This window comes from Amphiprion ocellaris, chromosome 2 (genome assembly GCF_022539595.1).
Source record: "Amphiprion ocellaris isolate individual 3 ecotype Okinawa chromosome 2, ASM2253959v1, whole genome shotgun sequence".
NCBI classification, from domain to species: Eukaryota; Metazoa; Chordata; class Actinopteri; family Pomacentridae; genus Amphiprion; species Amphiprion ocellaris.
Window position 1 is genome coordinate 13,767,443 of NC_072767.1, and position 26,382 is coordinate 13,793,824.

The following is a 26,382-nucleotide window of genomic DNA, read 5'->3' on the forward strand; positions in this document are numbered from 1 at the left end:
CCTCAGGAAAGGTGCAGGGCCATGCTGCCAACTGTATTAGTATAACTTCTGTTCTGGTATGCAATCAATAGAAAATGAGCGGCTGTGAATCAGGAGATGATTTTTTTTTTTTTTATTGCCAAAATGACAGATAGTAATATAATCGATCCAGCATAATGACTGTTTTCATCATCAGAATTTGATTAATTCCATCCAATAACATTTGTAAAGTCCAGAAGATGGTTTTATTTTATCACATTCATGTGTGGGGAGCAAATGGCAAGCTATAGTTGGAGGTGTTGTTCATGCATGCCCTCAGCCAGCTCTAGTCAAGAAGGACAGTAATGTGAATGCTCTCTCTGCCTCACTGAACACGAGGAAGCTGGCAGAAACATGGCATTTTTTTGGCGTAATTAATTAAGATAGATATCTGACTGACTTCTGAGAGCATCCATGGGTTGCAACACCTTGCTTTTTTGTTTGTTTTGAATGGCACGACAGATTGAGGCTGCATAAGGCTTCAGTGGTGGCTTCATACCAGTGAAAAATGATGATACACTGGTCACATGTTGCACCGGTGCTCACTGCGTTTTCATGACAGTAGTGGCATGACTTAACTTCCCCTCAGATGTGTAGCAGAAACACTCACCTCCATCTCAGCCTGCATGCTCACCTTCACCATCTGCTGCCTCAGTAACAACGGGGAGGAAGTGGACTGGGTCCAGGTTGGGGGTGCTGATGTGGTGGGGGTGAGGGGTGGAATTAAAGAGAAGCGCTCAGGCAGCCAGGAAGTGCACAGTGAATAAAGGAAGTGAGGTCAGGGCACAGCGTCCTCCCACTAATGGACTCCCCTTGGATCAGGTCCTGTTATCTTCCCTGAGCAGACCTTCCTCATAAATTCCCCCCAGAACATGCAGTACAGATCACAGAATACAGATCACAGGCAGCAACAAAAAACACTGAGCTGGAGCCATTAGATCAACTGTTGTCAGTACAAAATATTGTACGGTTCCAAAGATCTTTCAAAGATAGGCACTTTGAACAAAGCAGCATTAAAACCACCTGCCTAATATTGTGTATGCGGCTCTGACCCCTCAGGCCACTGACACAGACCTTTGGGTTTGTCTGTGGTGTCTGGCATTGGGATGCTGGGTCAGACCGGGGCCTCCGTGGATTGAGCTTGGAGTTTGGAGGCTAGGTCAACACCTGGAGCTCTTTGTTGTGTTTTTCCAAGCATTCCTAATCAGTTTTTGTGATGTGGCAAGATGCATTATTCTGCTGGGTGGAGGTCGCTGCTGTTGGGTAGTGCTGCTGCCATGAGGGGGTGTGTTTAGTCTACAGCAAGGTTTAATTTGTCAAGTAGCATCAACACACATGCCAGGGTCCAAGGTTTCATAGCAGAACATTGCACTGTGATGAGATGATCAATGTTATACACTTCACCTGTCAGTGGATATTTTGGAAAACTTTTAGATGTTCTGTCATATTTAAAGAAAAAAAAACTGCTCTCCAAATTCATTAGAAATATAATTAAAATGCCTAATATAATTACATTACATGGAATACATTTATTCACAAGGCAGTAAACAAATTAACTGCATGTTATAACCAAGTAGTACTGTTACATTTACAAAAGAAAGACTGTTAACCATGTGAAAGTGAAGTGACTCCAGAGAAAGTACTGTTTGTACTGAATCTGTTGATGCATTACAAGATCCAACTATGATGTTTTATGACCAGACTGGCCCACTTTACAAACATAGATTTCGAACAAGATTTAGCAGCTTTCCTCTGTTTTAGCAGAAGTGATTTCCAAGACATATCAACAGTATTGGAAAAGGTGTTGCTTATTTTGTTATGTTGTATATTGTGGAGTATCTGAAGGGTAAAATTTCATCTCTTGCTTGTTACTTGCATGTAGAATAGCTCTTAACTCTGCAGTGTACCTTGAAATATGTTTTTCACATGTACTAATAATTAATTTATTACTATGAATGTATTACTGTTTCTATATTTTTGCACAATTGAGCACATTCACTGTATATCCTCGCTTACTCCGCTACCTCATTTACTGCTACTTTACTAACCCCAACTTTTCTTTCCAAGCCAATGTTTAATCTCATTAAGCCGATCATCCGACTATATCTAATATTTCACTGGGCAACAAATAGTGAGAATAAATAAGCATTTTTTTTCCTATAACAAATCAGGTGCAGGGAGTTATTGAATTGATTACAATAAACTCATCCTTCATTTTTGTGCTCTCTGGCTGATACATGTTTAACAGTTCTATGACTCAACTTGATCCCAGAGGAAATCCCCATAATGAAGTGATAAGTAATATTTATCCACATTGTAGCTCTCTGTGTGTGTGTGTGTGTGTGTGTGTGTGTGTGTGTGTGTGTGTGTGTGTGTGTGTGTGTGTGTGTGTGTGTGCGCTCCCTGTCAGCCATCGGCGATCAGCCCAACCCAATATTACATATTAACTGTCATGACTCTTCTTCACACCATTGTCTCTGTTTCATTTTCCCTCAGGTTCACGGTGTTTTGCGGCGTTCCAGCTCCTTTAACACAGGTCGCATTGAGCATCTTTACCAGAACCCACAGACACATGCTGAGGGCAGTAAGTATCTCGTGTTACCCACCCCTGGGCATCACTCACAGACAGTCACACAAATTGTTTGGTATGTCACCTAATGATAATGAAACCATTTTATTTTATTGTATTGAACAACAAATTCAGTCTGTCACACCTCTCAAGGAAAGAGACGTATCATATCTATGTTTCAACTAAGCACATAGAGAGAGAAGTGCCTCACCCAGATATGACTGTTCTGAAGAGCTTTCTTCAGCTATTTTTAGAGAAAATTTTCAGGCAGTATTTGAGAGCTTGGCACTTTAAAATCTTAATAAGGAAAATGCATGTTGTACTTTCTATGCACACATACAATGCAGATCATAGCATTTTTCATTGCCCACCTGGCAGAAAACCATCTTATGAGGAATTTTAGTTACACCAGAATGTAGTTCACTTATCACTAGAATCAGTTGGCTGTACATATGCTTTCAATGGGGCAACACATTTTCAGATATGCCTCATTCTGTCTAAAGCACACAGACAAACAGAACAGCAGCTGCAGGACTTTCTTTTTGACTCTGATATTAGAATTCTGTCACCTATTCACAGTGAACGAATACATCAGAGACCAGTAAGTTGAAATTATTGCAAGAAATTCCTCATTGTTTTTTGATATAAAATGTGTGTTTGTCCCCCTCTTTGAAAGACATGAAGCTGCATTACGGTGACCTGACTGACAGCACATGTCTGGTGAAGATCATCAACCTGGTGAAACCTACAGAAATCTACAACCTGGGAGCTCAGAGTCATGTTAAGGTAGTGTGCACTTATGCTGTTTTCAAATTAAGACCTATCTTTAGATATGACTTTTCTTATAAACATTGTCATCTGTCTTCCCTCATCTCTGGAACCACTGCTCACTGGTTTGTTTTCATATGCAGTCCAGCAGCATACTGGAAGCATAGTGAATTTGAAACCATGCCTAAAATTGTGTTACTTCTAAAGTAAAGCTGAACTCTCTTTTGTGCCGTAAAACTCTTTTCCTAATAATGAAAATATTTCTAGTGAAATCCAAACCGATCACTCTGAGATGCGGGTTACGGTTGCTAACCTTTTGAGGTGATAGTCTGATTTGATTGATTATGATACGTTACAGTACCATCACATGGTAGTCGAGTTGAGCAGGGAATGTTCTCCTCTCGCTGGATTGTTGTGTTTCAAAGGCCGTCTAATTTCAGTAATTTAACAGCAACTTTTCAGAGGCAGAAAGAGACTATTAAAAGCTTAATTTTCATGGATTTCATAATGGCCAATTGTTTGCTTTCTGAGCTTTGTTTCCTCGGTATAAAGTTACTGTTTCTGCATATGGTCAGTACTGAGTGCTGCTGGAAATGGTTAACAGCAGATAATGTTAAAAAGGGACTTTCAATTCTGGGAAGTGAGCAGTTCATGTGCGGAGGATGCTCGAGCTGGTGGGACAGGAAGTAGTGTTTTCTTGGATGGGTCAGTCTGTGCCACAATGTCCTTTTTGTCTCGGAGCTCCACGGTGATCCCAGGAGATCCCCCCCCACTCTCCTCCTGCCCTTCCACTTTGGGATCTGACACACAGTCTCCAGGCAGCACTGATCCTCCTTCATCACTGTGGTTTTGGTGGGATATAGAGCCAAGAGCTTAGTCAGATCATAGATAATAAGCAATAAGCAATTTCTCATGTAATGTGAACATGAGACATTGTGTTTCAGTAATAGTAGTTCCTTTATGGAATCCATCCACAGATCAGCTTAGTTAGGTTTTTGTCTTTAAATTCCTCAGAAAAACTGCAAGAGCCAGATCAGCCTGCTCATCTCTGGGGTGTGTTAGCTTTATTTTCCTTGTTTCACTTTCAAAAACACTAACTGGCTCACTTTTTAAATAAGTCAAAATGAAACCGGTAGAAAAGAAATCTTAGAAATCTACATTAGTCTCTTTCTTGGCCCTTTGTGGAACATGAAAACAAACTCAAAAACATGTTTGCCTTGTAAAGTTGTTCCTAGTTAATAGTTGCTTATTCACACTTACAGCAAACAGAGTACCATCATTTCTTTAGAATTTTGTTTCTGAATACGTTATGAGATCAACTAGTAATATTTACTCTCCTTTTAGCTCTGGTTTGGTCTCCACCAACTCCTGAGAAAACTATGTGGCTCGCTGTCAAAGCTGCTAACTTTGTCTGCTGTTTGATGCTGGGCAGGCGCAGTGTGCTTGTCAGAGCTTGTTTGTTGATAACAGCTGCTAGCACAAGATTGACTCTGATTCCGAGGAGGAAAGCCTATCAAAATCTTAAAAACCGAAACAGAGGGCTAAAACAGGCTAATAAGCTCTATGGAGTTGAGTGATTTCTTTGTGGGTTTGTGACTGTGGAAAATAAGCCGTTTTTCATATATAGTTCGAATGTTTGTCTTCTGGGCCTGTGAGTCAGTATTTGCATCGTTTTCCACAAAACTGAAAAAGATAATTTGTGAATACAACAGTTTTCTGACAGTCATGTATTTGTTAAAAGTGGGACTGAGGATGAAAAAAGTGAAAACAAAACTAAATAGGAATGACAAAGAGGGGAGAGGATGAGAGAATGAGTGAGTAGACGGATGATTCCTCTTTCTACATCCTTTGTGGTCAGAGGCCATGACTCCGCTCCCCCTCCGACATGGAGGGCCACACACACTCAGAGTGACAGAAAAGGCCAGTACCTGCAAGAGGTTCTCCTATGTTTATTTGTTTCCACACCTATAAACCCAGCTCTGGTAGCTCCTTGCCACATGTTGCCCACTCTGAACAGCTGAGCCTGCTGGATTACTGGCAGCAGTGGTTCGGAGCAATTTCCAGTCTGTCCCGCCACAGAGGAAAAGATCACTCACACCAGCTACTCAGCATCTCTGTCTTCCATCCCACCAGCCCTCTCCCTGCCGCCGCTGTCTTACGAGGAATCTCTTCTGAGGCCAGCTTGTTCAGCAGACTCACCCAGGCAGCATGAGCTGTAGTACTTGTTTGAGATGTGTGGGTGCTGGTTTCCGCTGAGGGGAGTCATCACTGAATACAGTGTGAAGGTTATTTTCTAATGCTGCAGGGGTGGAGGTGGACCGGGAATAGTGGACAGACACTGGAGGGCCAGAGAGACAGCCAGCTGCAATATCAAAAGATCAGCATGCAAAGAAAACAGAGAGGACTTTATGTGTTTTTCAACAGCAGAGGAGCTGGTCTTCTGTTTGTTCTTGGTGTTCTGCATTTTTCTGAGCCATTGTTGAATTCTTTATGATTGTGCCCTGAACCCACTCAACTGATATAACTAACTGTCCAACCAGTGGAGTACTTCATTGTTTGTCAAGGAGTTGAAGATGGTTGGGCACACAGAGGTACAACTGAATATATTAGTTCCTGCTGGAATTTGTGATTTTGAAGAACAGTGTTCGCTAATTTTGTTAACAACTTCATCACAAAATAATCAAATTCAAGCTGATTGTTTTGATCCAAAAGACCTTTTCAGACATCAGATATTGTTGGCATCATCAATCTTTAAAAGTGACAGCATTTTGTCATTTAGACATAGGTCTAAATGTTCCTCATGGCTTCTTTCAGACCCCTACAGCATTGGAGACAGTGATGGTAGGTGAAAGATATTTGTGCAAGATATTTGTCATTCAGGTAAGATTGAAAAGTACATATTTGATGTACTGTTCAACCTCTATGATGTCAGATTTAGACTAATGCACCAATGAACAGAACAGTGAAGCTAAACAAATAATAAATTTATTAAACAGTCGACATAATTAGTTTATTTCTGATTTTCCCAATCACTGAAAGTTCTGTCCATATGCGGTGATAGTCTAACTACTACTTAACCAAGAGTAGAATAAACATGTCTCAGCGGCTGTGATGGAGCTCAGGACTTAACATGAGGACGCCTGCTATGTAACAAATGATTAAACTGCAGCTAATAGACTGACTGTGTACAAAAGCTCACCTGTCTGAGGTAAAGAAAAGGATACAGTGTGACTTATTGCTAGAGCCTGATCAATTCTGTCTCCATGTTGGAGATAAGTTTTTGCTATCCTGCTACTGTCTGATGCTGCAGATGCTTAATAAACTCAGAGGAAAGACTCCTGCAAACAGCTGGAAGCATCAATTTCAACCCATGTTACTGTTTTGTCAAACCAGGATTACATTTATTTTAGTGGTCTCAATAATCTAAGATTTTTTTTGAACATTTCAGTTTTTAGTAGATGTGAAAGTGTAGGGCAAAATGAATGAGAAATGTGTTTTCCGTGACTTGTGTGTGACAATCAGTTAATGTTACGAAGTTGAACTTAGTGAGATTGCAGCCCAGGCTTTTGGGGACTAGAGTGTCTAACAGTCTATAGCCACACTGGCAGCAGCACTTTGAGTCTTTGAGCTAAATCAAACATATTAGGTGTTGTTTTTTTTTTTTTTAAATGAGTCACAAAGCCTACTTAGAGTCATCTTGGAACCATGGATATATGTACCAGGTATCATGACATTTTGTCCATAATTGCTAAAACTCAACTATTTAACAAACTTTCTCTGGTCAGAAAGTTTCAGTGATGCCAGTGATGGTGACGAGGTCAGTTGAGACTCATGAGCTTTGAGTTGTTCTTCTATTGTTTGTGGTTGTGAACTTAATAAACCAAAAATTTAGTGTGTTCATATAGTGCTGGGGTGTCAAACTCATTTTAGTTCAGGGGCCACATTCAGCCCAACTTGATCTCAAATGGGTCAGACAAGTAAAATCACAGAATAATAACCTAGAAATAACAACAACTCTTAATTTTTCCATTTGTTTCAGTGAAAAAAGTACATACTGAAAATGGTCACATTTAATTAACTATGTTTTCTCAAAACATTATGAACAACCTGAAATTTCTTAAGAAAAATAAATTAAATTTCAACAACATCATGCCTCAGTTTATCATTTACACATTACAACTTACTAATCAGTTTATCTACAAAGGCACAAAACATTTAGTTAAAGATATCTGAACTGAACAATCTAGTATTTTACTTTATAATCAAAACATCATGTCAAGATCTAGAAATTACTTTAAATTTAAGGTTTTACAAATTTACAATTTGGAGTTGATGTCTTCTGTGTAGGTTTAACTTTGCTAAGTTGTCCTGCGGGCTGGAGTGGACCCTCTGGTGGACTGGTTTTGGCCCACGGGCCGTATGTTTGACACCCCTGATACAGTGTATGCTCAGTTTTAGCAGAGAGTATGAAGAGACATACCATATAAAGACCTAGCATAAACAGCGGGATCCCTGTGAATTCACCTTTTTTTAGCAGTAAGGTCTGTCGTTTTGGAGGAGTTGAATTTTGAAACGAGAGCTTGTCTGCAACCAAATTGGGATCTTATGAAACATCTTCCAATCTTAAACACTGCGCTAAAAACTTAATAGCTACTAGGCAGCAGAATAACTTGGAACAAGCTTAGTATACCCTTATTGTGTGTTTCTGTGAACATTTGTCAGTTTACACATTTAATAAGATTGTTGTTCCACTAGAGTGGTGTTTCTGCCTGTTCAGTTAATTTAAGACCAAATGATTTTAGCTCTGATTTGGTCTCTACCTACCTCTAAGGAAAATGTTTGGCTCCTGAGCAGTGTTTACCCCTACAAGCATACACCATAGGTTATATAGTAATTTTATATATAGCAATTGATTTACTGAGCTGAAGAGGATTATTTATAATTTAAAGAATGTTAGCAAAATTGACTGATGCTTTTTAAGCAATGTCTTAGGTATGACTGATAGATTGTTGTGGGCCTAGATATGCAAAACCTGTTACACGGGGCAAAATCTACAAGGTAGCTAAAGTCTCACACCTATTTTTCCTGTGCGTTACCTGAATTATTCTCTACCGCTGCATCCAGACATCCAGTAAATGAGTGAAAATTTGTCACAGAGTAGAATTCCATTATGATCTCAGTCTTTATTTGTCAAATTGGTTTTAACCTCAATTAAATCTCCTCAGCAAATCCAGTTACTGTTTCTGCATATGGTCAGTACTGAGTGCTGCTGGAAATGGTTAACAGCAGATGATGTTAAAAAGGGACTTTCAGTTCTGGGAAGTGAGCAGTTCATGTGCGGAGGATGCTCGAGCTAGTGGGACAGGAAGTAGTGTTTTCTTGGATGGGTCAGTCTGTGCCACAATGTCCCTTTTGTCTCGGAGCTCCACGGTGATCCCAGGAGATCCCCCCCACTCTCCTCCTGCCCTTCCACTTTGGGATCTGACACACAGTCTCCAGGCAGCACTGATCCTCCTTCATCACCGTGGTTTTGGTGGGATATAGAGCCAAGAGCTTAGTCAGATCATAGATAATAAGCAATAAGCAATTTCTCATGTAATGTGAACATGAGACATTGTGTTTCAGTAATAGTAGTTCCTTTATGGAATCCATCCACAGATCAGCTTAGTTAGATTCTGGTCTTTAAATTCCTCAGAAAAACTGCAAGAGCAGGATCAGCCTGCTCATCTCTGGGGTGTGTTATTAGCTTTATTTTCCTTGTTTCACTTTCAAAAACACTAACTAGCTCACTTTTTAAATAAGTCAAAATGAAACCGGTAGAAAAGAAATCTTAGAAATCTACATTAGTCTCTTTCTTGGCCCTTTGTGGAACATGAAAACAAACTCAAAAACATGTTTGCCTTGTAAAGTTGTTCCTAGTTAATAGTTGCTTATTCACACTTACAGCAAACAGAGTACCATCATTTCTTTAGAATTTTGTTTCTGAATACGTTATGAGATCAACTAGTAATATTTACTCTCCTTTTAGCTCTGGTTTGGTCTCCACCAACTCCTGAGAAAACTATGTGGCTCGCTGTCAAAGCTGCTAACTTTGTCTGCTGTTTGATGCTGGGCAGGCGCAGTGTGCTTGTCAGAGCTTGTTTGTTGATAACAGCTGCTAGCACAAGATTGACTCTGATTCTGAGGAGGAAAGCCTATCAAAATCTTAAAAACCGAAACAGAGGGCTAAAACAGGCTAATAAGCTCTATGGAGTTGAGTGATTTCTTTGTGGGTTTGTGACTGTGGAAAATAAGCCGTTTTTCATATATAGTTCGAATGTTTGTCTTCTGGGCCTGTGAGTCAGTATTTGCATCGTTTTCCACAAAACTGAAAAAGATAATTTGTGAATACAACAGTTTTCTGACAGTCATGTATTTGTTAAAAGTGGGACTGAGGATGAAAAAAGTGAAAACAAAACTAAATAGCAATGACAAAGAGGGGAGAGGATGAGAGAATGAGTGAGTAGAAGGATGATTCCTCTTTCTACATCCTTTGTGGTCAGAGGCCATGACTCCGCTCCCCCTCCGACATGGAGGGCCACACACACTCAGAGTGACAGAAAAGGCCAGTACCTGCAAGAGGTTCTCCTGTGTTTATTTGTTTCCACACCTATAAACCCAGCTCTGGTAGCTCCTTGCCACATGTTGCCCACTCTGAACATCTGAGCCTGCTGGATTACTGGCAGCAGTGGTTCGGAGCAATTTCCAGTCTGTCCCGCCACAGAGGAAAAGATCACTCACACCAGCTACTCAGCATCTCTGTCTTCCTTCCCACCAGCCCTCTCCCTGCCGCCGCTGTCTTACGAGGAATCTCTTCTGAGGCCAGCTTGTTCAGCAGACTCACCCAGGCAGCATGAGCTGTAGTACTTGTTTGAGATGTGTGGGTGCTGGTTTCCGCTGAGGGGAGTCATCACTGAATACAGTGTGAAGGTTATTTTCTAATGCTGCAGGGGTGGAGGTGGACCGGGAATAGTGGACAGACACTGGAGGGCCAGAGAGACAGCCAGCTGCAATATCAAAAGATCAGCATGCAAAGAAAACAGAGAGGACTTTATGTGTTTTTCAACAGCAGAGGAGCTGGTCTTCTGTTTGTTCTTGGTGTTCTGCATTTTTCTGAGCCATTGTTAAATTCTTTATGATTGTGCCCTGAACCCACTCAACTGATATAACTAACTGTCCAACCAGTGGAGTACTTCATTGTTTGTCAAGGAGTTGAAGATGGTTGGGCACACAGAGGTACAACTGAATATATTAGTTCCTGCTGGAATTTGTGATTTTGAAGAACAGTGTTCGCTAATTTTGTTAACAACTTCATCACAAAATAATCAAATTCAAGCTGATTGTTTTGATCCAAAAGACCTTTTCAGATATTGTTGGCATCATCAATCTTTAAAAGTGACAGCATTTTGTCATTTAGACATAGGTCTAAATGTTCCTCATGGCTTCTTTCAGACCCCTACAGCATTGGAGACAGTGATGGTAGGTGAAAGATATTTGTGCAAGATATTTGTCATTCAGGTAAGATTGAAAAGTACATATTTGATGTACTGTTCAACCTCTATGATGTCAGATTTAGACTAATGCACCAATGAACAGAACAGTGAAGCTAAACAAATAATAAATTTATTAAACAGTCGACATAATTAGTTTATTTCTGATTTTCCCAATCACTGAAAGTTCTGTCCATATGCGGTGATAGTCTAACTACTACTTAACCAAGAGTAGAATAAACATGTCTTGGCGGCTGTGATGGAGCTCAGGACTTAACATGAGGACGCCTGCTATGTAACAAATGATTAAACTGCAGCTAATAGACTGACTGTGTACAAAAGCTCACCTGTCTGAGGTAAAGAAAAGGATACAGTGTGACTTATTGCTAGAGCCTGATCAATTCTGTCTCCATGTTGGAGATAAGTTTTTGCTATCCTGCTACTGTCTGATGCTGCAGATGCTTAATAAACTCAGAGGAAAGACTCCTGCAAACAGCTGGAAGCATCAATTTCAACCCATGTTACTGTTTTGTCAAACCAGGATTACATTTATTTTAGTGGTCTCATTAATCTAAGATTTTTTTTTGAACATTTCAGTTTTTAGTAGCAAAATGAATGAGAAATGTGTTTTCCGTGACTTGTGTGTGACAATCAGTTAATGTTACGAAGTTGAACTTAGTGAGATTGCAGCCCAGACTTTTGGGGACTAGAGTGTCTAACAGTCTATAGCCACACTGGCAGCAGCACTTTGAGTCTTTGAGCTAAATCAAATATATTAGGTGTTGTTTTTTTTTTTTTTTTAAATGAGTCACAAAGCTTACTTAGAGTCATCTTGGAACCATGGATATACGTACCAGGTATCATGACATTTTGTCCATAATTGCTAAAACTCAACTATTTAAGAAACTTTCTCTGGTCAGAAAGTTTCAGTGATGCCAGTGATGGTGACGAGGTCAGTTGAGACTCATGAGCTTTGAGTTGTTCTTCTATTGTTTGTGGTTGTGAATTTAATAAACCAAAAATTTAGTGTGTTCATGTAGTGCTGGGGTGTCAAACTCATTTTAGTTCAGGGGCCTCATTCAGCCCAACTTGATCTCAAATGGGTCAGACAAGTAAAATCACAGAATAATAACCTAGAAATAACAACAACTCTTAATTTTTCCATTTGTTTCAGTGAAAAAAAGTACATACTGAAAATGGTCACATTTAATTAACTATGTTTTCTCAAAACATTGTGAACAACCTGAAATTTCTTCAGAAAAATAAATTTCAACAACATTATGCCTCAGTTTATCATCTACACATTACAACTTACTAATCAGTTTATCTACAAAGGCACAAAACATTTAGCTAAAGATATCTGAACTGAACAATCTAGTATTTTACTTTATGATCAAAACATCGTGTCAAGATCTAGAAATTACTTTAAATTTAAGGTTTTACAAATTTATAATTTGCAGTTGATGTCTTCTGTGTAGGTTTAACTTTGCTAAGTTGTCCTGCGGGCTGGAGTGGACCCTCTGGTGGGCTGGTTTTGGCCCGCGGGCCGTATGTTTGACACCCCTGATACAGTGTATGCTAAGTTTTAGCAGAGAGTATGAAGAGACATACCATATAAAGACCTAGCATAAACAGCGGGATGAATTCAGTATCTTTGGTGTTAGTATTCCACTGGACAGTTGGCCACATACACTATGAGAGGTCAGTCTCCATAAAAGAACACAGTTGCTTTAATGGATTAATTCTTTTTATTTCTGACAATAATGGCAATTGAGTAATCTGGAAATTATGCTCATGAAGTATGCATGAACAAGGCACCCAAATGAGGAAGTGCTCACAGTAATCTGTTGTGCATCTGAAGGTTCAACATGTTGCCATTATGTTCTCCCACTGAAGCGCTTCACAGGAAGAACATGACAAAAACCCCTTTACGTTGCTGTCCCTGAGTTTTCCCACCTGCAGCTGCCACAGCAGACATGCAGGGAGACAGGCTGAATAATTAACACAGCTCCCTCCTGACAGGGACACGACGGGGAGAATAGGGGATGAAGAGAGTCTGTGGAGGTGAGAGGGTAAATATGGCAAAGCAGCCGTGTGTTTCCTCTGCATTGTTTTTGATGGCTTTTGAAGACAAAACTGCAGATTGCACTCAGCAGACAGACTTCCTTCATCTATATCCTTCATTATCCATATCTGAATTCCTCCTCAGAAATACTTATCATCATCCCATTATCTTCTTTCAGCTTGCTTTCTCCCTTTTACCCTTTGGTCTCTCCCCCATCCGGGTTTGCAGAGGCTCCCACGCCAGAGACACACACAGGATTTAACACGCCTGTTTCCCCACAAAGCGCTGCACTGTTTGTTTGGCATGTTGATGCGTTTATAGGCCTAAAGTGGCTATTGTGCAGCCTGCCAGCGGTTTACTCTCATACACAGGTGGTAATACTACTACTTACTACGCTTTGTGGGCTTCTTATGCAATCCTTGTAACTCGTTAGTAATGTGATTCAGTTGTTTTGACTCCCTGTGTGTCATCCAGTAGCTTGTGTGGGTAGAGGATGTTGCTGAGTTTGGGCCTACAATTTCCTGCCTTATTATCCCTCTAACTGTTCAGGACTTTTTACCAAACACTTAACCAGTTGTGTCCTAAAAAAAACTTTCTTTTCCAAATTTGGTGTTTTTAGTTTTCAGATACAATGAAGCACTCATGCTGCTTTATGGGTTCAGTTAAGGATAATGAAGCTCTCCTTAAAATACTGTTAGACTGTCAGCAATGCATTCTCATTAGCCTTAAAATTCATAAGCAGTTAATATTTTCACTCCATGCCAAAAAACATTTAGGCCAATAAAGCTGCTTATATACAAAAGATTGTTATCTTGAAGGTTGTTATAGTTGCAGTGGAGAAGTTTTTTGCTTTTACTGAACATTATGAAATAAATACTGATTGCAATACAGACTTCCAGATGTTTTGTTCCTGTAAAACTGGGCTGCATTCTGAATTGCATTTTAAAGGAAATGTATTTTGTGCTGCATTTGGGATGTGTCCCAGATACTTTTCAAATCTGCAAAACTTTGTTGTTGATTTTATTGCTTTACTGTCACTCCCTTTCAGCCAATTATATGGACTTATCACCCAAAATGGAGGAGAGGCTTCAAACATATTGTGTAAGGGTCGTATTTGAACCCCAACCATGATATTTTTCTCAAACTAACAAAGTGATTTTGGTGCTTAAACCAAACCAAGCTTGTGGCTGTTGTGAAAATGTCAACCAAAACATGACATTTTCCTGAACCTAACCACGTCATTTCTATGTCGACGTCCAATGAAAGAGTGAGTGAAAACTAAAAATAAATGCATGAAAATGAAATTGAAGAATAATATTCCCAGACGGGGTGCAAACCTGCTCTCCTGGGTGAGGGTCCTTTTGCTTGCCCACGCCTCCATCCTCCATATGTGGACTTCATGGGTCTTTCAAACTGAAAGCCTTTCCTACGATGTCACAGGTTTGAAAATAAGTTTTTTTAGGAACATATCTGGCTATATAATAATGACTCCATCTGCATTTGGATTGGTTCCCTATAAGCCTCACTTGAACAATGCTGGACAATGCCAACGAGTTGGAAATCTCCCTCTAAAACGAAGGCTTGATTTACGGCAGAGCATAACCTGCATAACTGTGGAAACTCTACCCAGCAAAAAAACCCACCCTGTAGTTGGAGAGCGGAAAGTGATTGAAACCGAGGTAAAACGAGTGAACCTTGAGCTCCAGGAAACATGGATTTCACCTGTGAGCAATTCTAATTTTGAGCTCACCAAAAAAGGCTAAATCAAGAATAAAATTATTTCTGAGTCCATACGCAGTTAGGAAAAAAACAGTCTTAATAGGACTGCGACTGTTGATGTGTTGAGTGGTCCTGTCTTTGTAACAGTCCATTGGCTGGGTTTACTCACTGTCTGATTGGTGTTTACATTATCACTGTCCAATCAGGCTTTAGGAGCACGCTTGCAGCAGTGCATGTATCTCACTGGGATCAAGACTCACGTGGAACCAAACTAGCGCGTTCCCCACTAAAGTGTGTGTGTTTTCTGTCTCCCAGGACTCATTAGCTGCGTGTGTGCGGTTTTGTGTGTATTTAAGGTGCCAAGTTTTCCATTGTTTTAAAATTGCCCTTCAGAATCTGAATCCTGGTGGTTTAGGCCAAATACAGATGCAGTATAATCTCTGTGCCCACATTTTCTCATGCATATCGCCGACTGAATGAGCAGAAACAGGACTATGTCGCGTTGGTGGCCTGGTAGTCAGAATAGCTCCCTAAGCAAGCCAGTCCCTGTTTTGAAAGGTTAGGCCTTTATACAAAGGCAGACTGCCTGGCTGACATTGGTTTGAAAATGAACTTTAGCTTAAGAATAGACTCCTCAGTGCCAAGAGAAACACGTCTGCACTTTCCTTGTTCAGAGTCAGGGAATGTTTTGCGGTTCTGCGTTGTGGGTCAGATTTGTTGCGCCACTCATGACTCAGTACTTTTTCTGTTTTCCAGCAAGATTGTAGCACATGGAAACATGCAGTTTGGGAAAAGATAGGGGGAAGGAGGGAGGAGAGGAAGGGGGGCTTTTTGAGGTTTGCTAAATAAATATGCTCAGTCAATAAATAGTATCACAAAGCTAAATATGACTGCATCTAAATCTGTATCTCAAATCAAACCCCAAATATTCCACATCAACTGTCTTGTTCACGCAACACTCAGAAGCTCAAATCTACTACAGAATGCAGTTTGACTTTTGGCTTGTAGATGGCAGCAGTGAGCCACTGTGGACGACTCCCCTGATAGTTTGAGCCAGGACTTAGCCCAGGTATGAAATAAAACTGTACCTGGATGGGCTTCTGCAGCATCAAATTTTATTCTAAAAGAAATAAAAACAAAATAAAAAGACATGGAACCAGCCCCTTTAACCGTAAGAGATTACATAATGATAAGAACAAGAATTACAAAAGTAATCCGTGAATTTACAACAAAAAATAAAGTTTTAATTTGTAATCTGAAGTATTACTTTTGCAGAAGCTGAAGGTTTTAAAGATTTGAACATTGTTTTGAAAAAAGAAGCATTTCATTAAAAGCTCTCTCAGAATGTGGCCCTCTTCACGTTAAGGTGTTTCGTTGCAGAGATTCTGAAGAAATCAGCTGAGATGGCAAGTTTAAACCTCTTGGAATTTTGTTCTCCAATTTTCATTTAATTAATGAAGAAGTCAAATAAAGCAGAATGCTACTATTATTAATTAACAAAAAAAAAGGCAGCAAGTTGTCATAATGTTGACAATAAGGAAGCTATTTTACGAAATAGTTGGATTTACGCTGCGACAGTGTTTTCCTCAGCTTCTGAATCATGCCCTGGTCTCTTCTTCTCCTCCCCTAAGGTCTTAATCATGTCATTTATTGCATTTTTACCTGTGTGACGAGTGATTGACAGCAGCCCCCAGCATGTTTGTTATTACGACACTTACCACAATAAACACACAAAGTTAGGATCATTAGTTTAATTAGTTTCGGTGTAGTTTGGGGTAGTAAGAGAGCAGAGCTGAGTTGGTGAAACTGTAACCAGGGATTACTCTAAATATTTATTAAACTCATCAATCTTCCTGTTCCTGTTGCTATGTCCTCCAGGAAGACATTTGGCAATAATGATCAGCTTCATATCTTCACACTGGATGTTCTGTAATGATTTATCTGAAGCTGTGCTGGTTGTATGCGTCTGTGAGCCAGTTCTGTCGTGGGTGCAGAGAATCTCCATCAGCTAGTTCTAAGTAATCTGCTTTTGTGAGAATGTGTTGCTGCATGAAGAGGGGTTAGATCAAACCTACAATTAAATTCTTAGAATTTGTGGTATGTAGATTGTCATTATATCTATAAATATAGAGCTGTAAATATAAATATAATAGTAATAAATAATAATTTATCTTTTAATGTGTAGAAAAGCAACGTTTGAAAAACCCGAATGCGAATATTACAGTTAAAGAAACCCTTTTTAGGATTAATCTTACTATGTCTGCTTCTTATCTAGCAATATGATTTTACAGAGATCCTTTTTTGTTCAAACATTTTAATACCATTGTGATAGTTGTCTTTGTATCTGTCGGGCATTTTATTATGTGATGCAAAATTGTTTATTTCTGGTAGATTATCTATACACCATCACCAGACAAAAACAACCTATCTTTGTTTTTTTCCTGCTCTGAAAAAACCCTTTTAGGTCGATATTGGTTGGCCTCAATATTTCTGACTAAATTAATGTTTTCAGTTTAACTATCATCCTTAACCTATCTAGTGTGTAGTATGTTGCTTAATACTTACTGACCTGAGGAGATAGTCACTCAAACTATGGTCAGTTTCCTGTTGGGAAACCGCGAACAAACAAAATGTCCTGTAATGCTTAATGGCCTTCATCCAGAGCTCAGCAAATTAGGATGCACCAAGATAAACCAGAACAGTGTTCATGTTTCATAATGGCATACATTACTGAACTGCATGTCTGTTAACTGAAACTTCTTAAAAGCCGAAGGAATAATGTACGCCCGTCTTGTCTTATTAATTAATCAAGCATTGATTAATAATGCTACCAGTTATTTGTTAAAAAAATTATTCAAAATTTTCTTTCTTGTGCTCAAAGCGCAGAGTGTGGGGAGGGGTGGGTGGAGAGAGAGGCAAGGAATTCACAGATCTGTACAGTCTAGAGGAAGCAGCAGTGTTCAGTTAAGTCAAGAAAGTCAAGAAACAGCTTCTGACTATGTAGCTTTGATTCACAGAGATGAGTTTTTAGAGGTTTGATCAATGACCAGGGAGATACTTTGTCCTCTGATAGTAAAGAAACGGTTCTTTTGTGTTTACCATTGATTTTCCTTACAGTAATTTTTACAATGTCTGACTGCATATAATTTAGTTTGTATCACTAAGAGTAATAAGCTCTTTCATTTTTCAATCTTGTTACCTCATATATTTAGGATGGCATCCTGATACCAACAACCACTGTTGTATTCTCTGTTTTGTATATAAAACACAAAGATAAATAGTTTCATAAATGGAATTTTAATATGAAAGTTTATGATTATATACAGCAGTTGTCAGGCAGGTGATAGCTAATTATTGTACATAATAGACATATACGTTGAATATCCAGCTGAATAGCTATAACAGATGTTCCCCATTCCTGAAAGTGGCTTATTTGGCTGCCAATCATATGAAAATGTGCACGTTTGTTATGATTTGATAATATGTGTCATTAGAATGAGTTTACTTCTGTGGTTTGGATGAACTAGATGTTTTCTACAGTTCTAATAGTAACTGTCTGATTTTATTTGAGTATTGACATTGTGGCTTCACAGGAGGGTTTTCATGCATCAGTTGGAGCTGGAGCAGTTTATGTTAAGTTAGGCTTAACGCACATGCAGTTGGGTTCTGTGCATGTAGGTATTATTTTCAGTGTGCGTTAGTAAACATTGCCTTCACGCATCACCTTACCTTTGACAGAAATACCTGTGTGAACCCAGCTAGTGTAGGTTACATAAAGAGCACTGACACAGACGCCTCAGTTGACACAGAGCTTTGGATGTGTTGGTGTTTTTCTCCAGTGCGCATACATAGCAGCAATTTGTTTATATACAGACATTATATTGTGTGTACAAAGGGATTTCCATGAGCACAATCGCTGACTGTATATATACCCACAAGCAGAAGGGCTTAGTAAAGATGTATGAAAAGCTCAGTTTGCTCTGTTCTAGCTTGTTTGTTTCAAAGCTGGCTGTCAAACAGCACTAGACTTTATTGTTGTTTCATTAGAAAATTCAGTCAGCCTCTTAATTACACCATCCAAACGCCCACACTGGCTGTGACACGGTGAGAAGATGCAGCCTCGCTCAGTCCTTCCATAAGTGACATAAGCTCATTACTCACAGTAAACACTGTTGCTAATCTGTGAACACAAGTCCTGACTGCTGCTGCCCACTCTCTGCTGTGAGCTCACGCCCTAACAGATACAACACACACACTCTTACCCTGCTAATGGCATGTTTTTCTAAACTGTGCTGTGGAGGAAAACTGTGGAGTTTGTCTTCCCAGCGTGGCCTGCAGTTGGATCTCAGTTGCAGACAGCTCAGAAACAATTGTTCTTAACTGTCTTGAAAAGAAACTGACGATGTGAAACTCCTGAGGGATGAAAGACTGGTCCCCACAAAAAGGCAGTGTAATTGTTGTTTCACAATCTGTATATTCCCTTTTTTAAGAGTGTCACAACCAGTAATTGTTCCAAAGGGTACCATCCCTTTATTATTTTGGTTAAGAGTGTGTGTAGGTGTACTGTATGGTCCCTGCATACAAATGTGTGTCTGTTGGGTAATGTGAGGATTGCAGCCTATTTACGAAGGCCTCCTGTAATGAGCTATGATGTCACTTGTTTGGATCACACCGTGGAATGACGATCATGGAACAAAAACAAGAAAAGAGGGCAGAGATGAGAATTGGGCTAGAAGTGAATGAGTTACGACATTAGATGGTAATCTTGATGGCTGTAATTGTTTTCGTCTTACATTGACTTATTAGAGATCTTTTTCTACAGCAAGGAATTTTTTTTTTATAGATCTGTACCTGCTTTGTGTGTGTAGGCAGCTGCCTTTGGCAGCGTGTTTTAATTGAAGCTTTAAATCAGACTGTCACACCTTTATGAAGGGTTGGGCCACTCTTCCCTTGTCTCCTGTCAACCAAACAAACAGGCCTTTATTCTCAGAGAGAGTGTGATGTTCAGGTACGATAAACAGTGAACAGAGCTGCTCATTGAACTATTCATCAACAGAGAGTGGCATAAGAGATTAGCTGTCTTTAAATTGCTTTGTCTTGATACCAGTCTTGCAGGAATCTGCTTCCATTCATTAGTGTGGTCCAACGGTTACAAGTGTGCTGTTTTTTGTACATGGGATTAATAATAGAGAGAGGAACAGTTTGTGAGCAATTACATCATCAGACAACTGCATGATTAGCTTCAGAGCTAGATGTGTGAGGATCAAAATACCATGCATTGACAATATTTTACATTGATGTATCACATGAAATATGTGTTAAATGTTTATTTTGCTTTCAGGGACTTTGGTACTATTTAAATCTGAGTTGGGTATATGGTACCATTATGAAAAGAGTTTCCTAGTCATAATTACAACTTGGGTGGTGAAATGGAATTTTTACAAGATGGAAAACCTGTAACTATGATAACTCAGATTTGACATTAATAGCACATCAGGCCTGGTGTCAAGATTCAAGTTCATCCAGAAGCTGCTGAATGAGGCTGAGGACAGAGCTCTGTGTAGGCCAGTCAACTTCTTCCACACCAAAGTGGGAAAACCGTCTCTTCATGGGCCTGGCTTCACACACAGGGGCATTGTGAAGGCCTTCCCCGAAACGTTGCCACAAAGTTGGATGCTCGCTTTTTGTCTATAATGTAATTGCGTGCTGCGGCATTAAAATTTTCTCTGGTTGGAACTTGTGGGCCTATACCAAAACATAAGAAACAGACTCAGACCAAAAGTAAACAAAAGTATGCAGTCAACGTAGTTTTGGTCGTACAGCGCTTATATCTTACAGAAAAATACAATTAATGATTAAGATAAGTGTTGAACATAAAAATGAGACATCATATCCTTGTTTTTTGTGGACTTGTGTCTGTGTAGCTGTGTGAGTCCTGTGTGTGTGAATCATGAGGTGAATATGTGGTCACATACGGCCCATCTATCAGTACCTTGGGTCCACCAGTTTGGTGTTGCCAGACATATGAGTGGCAAGCAGAAAAATTAACATTAGTCAAACTATCAGCACTTGTTCATTGTTTCTCTCTGCCTTCATGCCGGTCTTTTTTCACTTTTGCGTCTTTGCTATAGGGGAAAATGAGATATTCTTTATGTCTTTGGACATTTTGGAGGTCTAAGATATATTAGTTGTATTAGTTGAGAGTCACTTCAAAATGCATTGTTGTCAAATGCTTTTAAGAATCAGAACGAAGTAGCTGAGGTTCAACAGGTGTTTTCTTTTCAACCCATTAAATCTGTTGAATTGTGGTCACATACATTGCATACATGCTTACAGAGTTGTTCCTTACAAAGGGAAGATAGCTGAGAAATTAGTTTTTATTGCTGCACTCTTTGTCACTTTGTGTTGCTGAAAACCTGATTCCCTGCTGCTCCTTGCCTTCGGGCTGCTGTGGGATTACAGTTAAGATCATGATTACTCTTCCTTATTATCATCATTAGCACTGGAATCAAGGGCAGTGACGAGAAACGTCTCTGGCAGTGTGAGAAGCTGGTAGCAAAGTGTGATAAATGGCTGCTGCGCTTCTATTTGTGAACGTAGTTTCTGTCACTGGGAAACTTTGCGATTTTCCACTGAAACATAAATCATGTGCGCTGGCGTCTGGTGTGGCAGGTTAGGCTGAAGGACAGACGGGGTGAGGCAGATGAGCGCTGAACTGTCAGGAGGCCGCTGACTTCCAACTGTTGACTTTAAGCTTGTAACTTCTCGACCTCCCTGAGCTCATCAGACAGATTCTTTTAATTGTTTTTGTTTGAATCCAGCCTGGTTTCATCATCATCATTATCACATAAATCAGCCAACAGTGCTGTAGTCATGTAACATAAGGAGAAACTACTCTCAGGTTATCTGTAGGGCTGCAGCCAATGGTTATTTTTTATCAAATGTATGGTGATAAGTGCTGTAGATGAATCTTAGTCCTGTCATTTATTGGTCAGAGTTTAAATCTTGAGTAAATAATTCCTGATTATATTTGACAATACAATTTTATTGATTATTGTGTATCTTTTTGTATTTTTGTTTATCCAGGTTAATGGCTTTAAACGTATTGTTTTGGACACCAACAGACCAACCCAAAGATAATCATACAGTGGTGAAAAAAAAGTTTTTGGACATCCTTAACATTAATCTCAAAATAATCGCAAATATTATCATGAAATATTTGTGTAAAAGTCTTTTTTGTGTTTCAAAAAGTGTGGCTGCATTAGATAGACGCAAACGAATACAAATTATATATATTTTTTTGTTTATTGTTTACAAGAAAAACTAACAAAACTAAATTGTACCAAAACGATCCAATACTCAAAATTTCTTATTTTTGCAGAACCAATCAATTTTAAGTTTTTAGTGGCTCTTTTAGGATTTGTTTAGTATTATGGCTGCGATTGTACTAAAAGAAATTGCACTTGAAGACCTAAGAGTGATTCTTAATGAAATATACATTCAAATGTATGGGGTGTCCGAAAACTTTTTCCCACCACTGTATATGACTGTGATATAAAAAACACCAAAAAAAAAGCAAATCCTTCTATGCGAGAAGCTGAAACCACAAGCGTTTTCTATTGTTGCTCAATTAATGACTAATAACAAAGTACGGCTACCACGATTAGTCGGCACAATCAATGACATCAATACTGCAATGCGTTGACATCAATATTTTAAGCAACACATTTTTTCTTCTCAAATGCTTCAATTTATTGTTGGAAAAGTTCTGTATCACTGCATAACTGCTGTGGCATGATGTCTGTTTTTGCTGCAGTGATTGGTCGGCTGTAGGCAGCATTACAGTTTTAGATTAGACAATGCAGACAGTGCAAAAGTTTTCAAAAGCCCAAGATTTCAAGTGTGTGGGAGTAGATTCAGATTCTCACAGAACAAAAGGGTGGTTTGTACATTGTGCAGAGTTTTAGTAGCATACCACAGCAGCACAGCACAGCACAATGGACGAACACCTGAAGAGAAACACGTAGGCTTTGCTCAGTGAGGAGGAACTTTACATCTGTTTGCTTCTCTCCTGCTCTCTGTGCTCACATATGCAGCTGAATTCCTCAAAAAGCTGTTCAAATTTACATATTGATACTGAATTAGTGTCTAAATGGCACCTCATCTAGACGACATCTTAACCAGCAGTCACATCCAAGCTGCTGCTCTGCACTGCTATAAGTCCTGATTCTGTAACAACAACCCTCACTGACAAACTCACCGTATGCAAAAGTTAAAGATAACTGCTGTGCTCTGAATTTGGATATGTTTGCATGGAATTCTAAGCTGCTACCACAGTCAGGGAACAACTCCAGCTGCTTTAGCTGCTCTGTCCATGTTGCACTTAATCATACAGAGTTAACTTTTTCACTTTGTTGAGGGGTTTAATAGAAACTTCTTTTTGGGGTTTCACTACTGTCTTAAATAATAAGCAATCTTTTTTGTTAATATTTATCATGTTATGGTTCACAGCTACCTCCACAGATTTAAACTTTCATGTAAACCTTTGTTTTCATTTCGTACTGTGCTGCTTTATGCAATAACACAGTTTGTCAAAATAAAATAAACTTGGATGAAATGGTCGCTGTCATTTTTTGGAGGAAAATTTGGCTTTTAATTTCATTGACTAATCAGTAAAATAGTCGATAGAGGAATTCATTGGAAAAATAGCTGTCAATGGCAGCCCGATAATGGATGGATTGATAAATTTTCAATCAGTTCACTAAATTCATTAATCAGCAAATTGTTCCAGCTCTAGATATGTTTAGTGAAGTGAGCCTGGATGCTGAGTCAGAGATATGCAGAAAACCATTGAAGTCAAAAACATCTCAAAGCTGTTTTCTTTAGGATGAAACCATGGCGGGCCCCTTCTGAGGCGTGTAGAGCGCTTTGGAAAGTGCCCTCTTAGCGGATGGCGCGTCGCAGACATGCCTAAACTGCAGTAAGTGACCCTGAGATATGTGTGATATTCGCGCATGTGAGTGTGTTTTGCCAAATGTGTCGGAAAGTGCACGTACAACTCTGTGTTTGCATAGCTGTTTGGGCCAATTTGAGCATTTGTTTGCATCCCTGTGTGTGTGTGTGTGTGTGCGTGGGTGTATGTGGGATTTGACATGCATGTCTGATGGAATGATGAAGAGGATGAGGAGGGATGGGGAGGTTTTGATGAGTGGGCGATGATAAGTACCATCTCACAGAGACCCGAACTCAATTCGTCAGGAGATGATCTCTGTTCTCCTCCATCTGTGTGTGCAGTGTGGACAAAACTCCAAAGAAAACACTCTCCTGTTTTCTTTACTTTCCACACACTGCCTTTTTCACACACGTACACACACATGTAAAACAATTACTGAGAGTTAAGCAAGAAATGACACAGGGAACGGTGGGTGTTTTCTGCTGTGTCTGTGTCTGTGTGTGTGTGTGTGTGTGTGTGTGTGTGTGTGTGTGTGTGTGTGTGTGTGTGTGTGTGTGTGTGTGTGTGTGTGTGTGTGTGTGTGTGTGTGTTTGTGTGTGCGCGCGTGTGTGTGTGTGTGTGTGTGTGTGTGTGTGTGTGTGACCTTGCGCTACATGTTGGGGTTTTTCTCTTTCTGTCTCTGCTGTAGGTGAACTTGTCATAATCAGGGTGTCAGGGTGTAGCAGTCGCAGAGCGGCAAAACTTGAGGGTCCTTTGACAGTCCCAACAGCTCCCCCAAGCATTCCTTCCCTCAATTATGAACATAATGATGGGAAAAGAGCCATAGATACATAAACACTGGTCTGGGCAGTATCCACACTTTCCCCTGACCGGCCAGTCATTTCGATACTGACAGCTTTTGCACACATACAGATGCACACTCTTGGGATTTTGATCTTCCCATGCTAAATCTTTCCTACGTCCCCATGCCACTGCTTCGGTAATATCTGCTCTGGCATGGAGCTGGCTTGGTAATCTAAGTCCAGAGTGTTTATACATGTGTGGCCGGCGCAGGCCGCGACCACAGCTAAACGTTTACAATAATAGTCTCCAAGTGATGCCTGTTGTAATAAAAGTCAAGCGTCCCGCCTGGTGCAGTGAAACCAATCTGTCGTGCTGATCTTATTATAGTCAAATTAAACTGTCGTGCCTGGGGCAGAAAGGCTGTAAACTGTGGGACTTGGAAAAAAAACACACTCCTGCTCGCCAGAACCTCCACCGTCATCATATACAGGTGTGATAGTGTCTGTACGCTCAAACCGTCAAACTACTGTCTGTGGTAGGACGATACTGCAGTTGTTTGAAGCACGTAACTGTAATTTCGTGTTAACTGTTGAATAGTCACTTTACTATTTGTTATGGTGATGTTCAATACAAATGTGTGTGATAGAAGTGGTGGGTTTGTTCATTATTTTTTTCAATACGTGTGCTAATGTTATATGTTGTCAAAGCACAAGATGTGTGCCGATAAAATATAGTCAACAACTGGCAAAACTTTTTAAAATTTTAATCAGGAACTATTGAATTAAATAATATGTAGAAAAGATTCAGAATTAGAGGATATTGTTGCAGTTTGGCGGTGGCTCAGGTAGTAGAGCAGGTTCTCCACTAATCACAAGGTTGAAGGTTCATCAAAACTTTCATTTAACCATGAACTACTTTCTTTAAAATAAGTATTGACATAAAGGTGATGACCATCTCCAACATTCTAAACAAAAATCTAACAATAAAAGCTTAAAAAATGTTAGCACCCTTTAGTTTAGTGTAGTTGCACTAAATTATACAGAAGTTTGTCATATTTTATAGTGTTTTTATGCTACTAATCCTAATAAAACATTTTCTATGTTTTCAATTAATATATTAGTATTAAATTTGACAGCAGGATGATTCAGAATTTAATTCTACTTTTATGTTTCTAATTTGAGAAGTCAAAAACGAATGTAGCAATACATCATTTGTAACTTCTCTTCTTTTCAATGCGAGTAATAATGAGATACAGCTTTCGAGTAACACACAATTATTTACAGTCTGCTGAATGTAAAAATATTTCAGCTACAGTGTGAGCCTCCACAGCTGGTGATGCCTGCCTTTGCTGAATAGTTTTGGATCCTGCTCCGCCGTCTTTTGTTTCTCTGGATTGTGTCTTAACTTGTATCGTTTTGGCAGCCGAGAGAGAGAACATCTCAGAGCCAGATGTTTCTCTCTCCCTCTGCTCTTCACTGACATGTCTTCATTCAGTGAGAGCAGACCGTGCTCACATTTAAGAGACATGGAGGCATTACCAGAGCGTCAGTCAGCACCTTACTGCCCTGGGGAGAGCCACAACAACACACACGCATGCTCACACACTGCTGCACAGAGTTAGCCATGGGTAACTGTGGTGTTGCAGCCCTGCTGTAATGGTTACAGTTGGTTCTTTTCTCATATATTGACTTTGACTTGTGGGTTAAGTAAGTAAATATGGCCTATCACGACCACATGTGAAGTCTCTATGCTACTGTTTCTTATTTTTGCAGATTTTTGGATCACATGGTGGGTATTAGTGTACTGTAGTTGTTGGAATTTATAGTCCTTAGTGCTAAAACCTTGTTATAGTCAACACAGATTACCACCATGACACTGATTCTATCATTGTTCTGTACGTAGAAACACTGGTAGTCTCAGTTGGCCACTTACATGTAGCACAGCATTAGAAACAATGCAGTGGGTGTAGAAGGCAGTC

General features: G+C 39.6%; 1 protein-coding gene across 1 annotated transcript in view; it reads left to right on the forward strand.

The window, feature by feature from the left end:
- The window catches only part of gmds (GDP-mannose 4,6-dehydratase), a 210,327-nt gene that overhangs the window by 16,894 nt on the left and 167,051 nt on the right, over positions 1–26,382 (forward strand). Inside the window, exons 3-4 of the mRNA XM_023277515.3 lie at positions 2,515–2,602; positions 3,264–3,373. Of these exons, the coding sequence (XP_023133283.1) occupies positions 2,515–2,602; positions 3,264–3,373 (198 nt within the window). The remainder of the gene's footprint in view (positions 1–2,514; positions 2,603–3,263; positions 3,374–26,382) is intronic.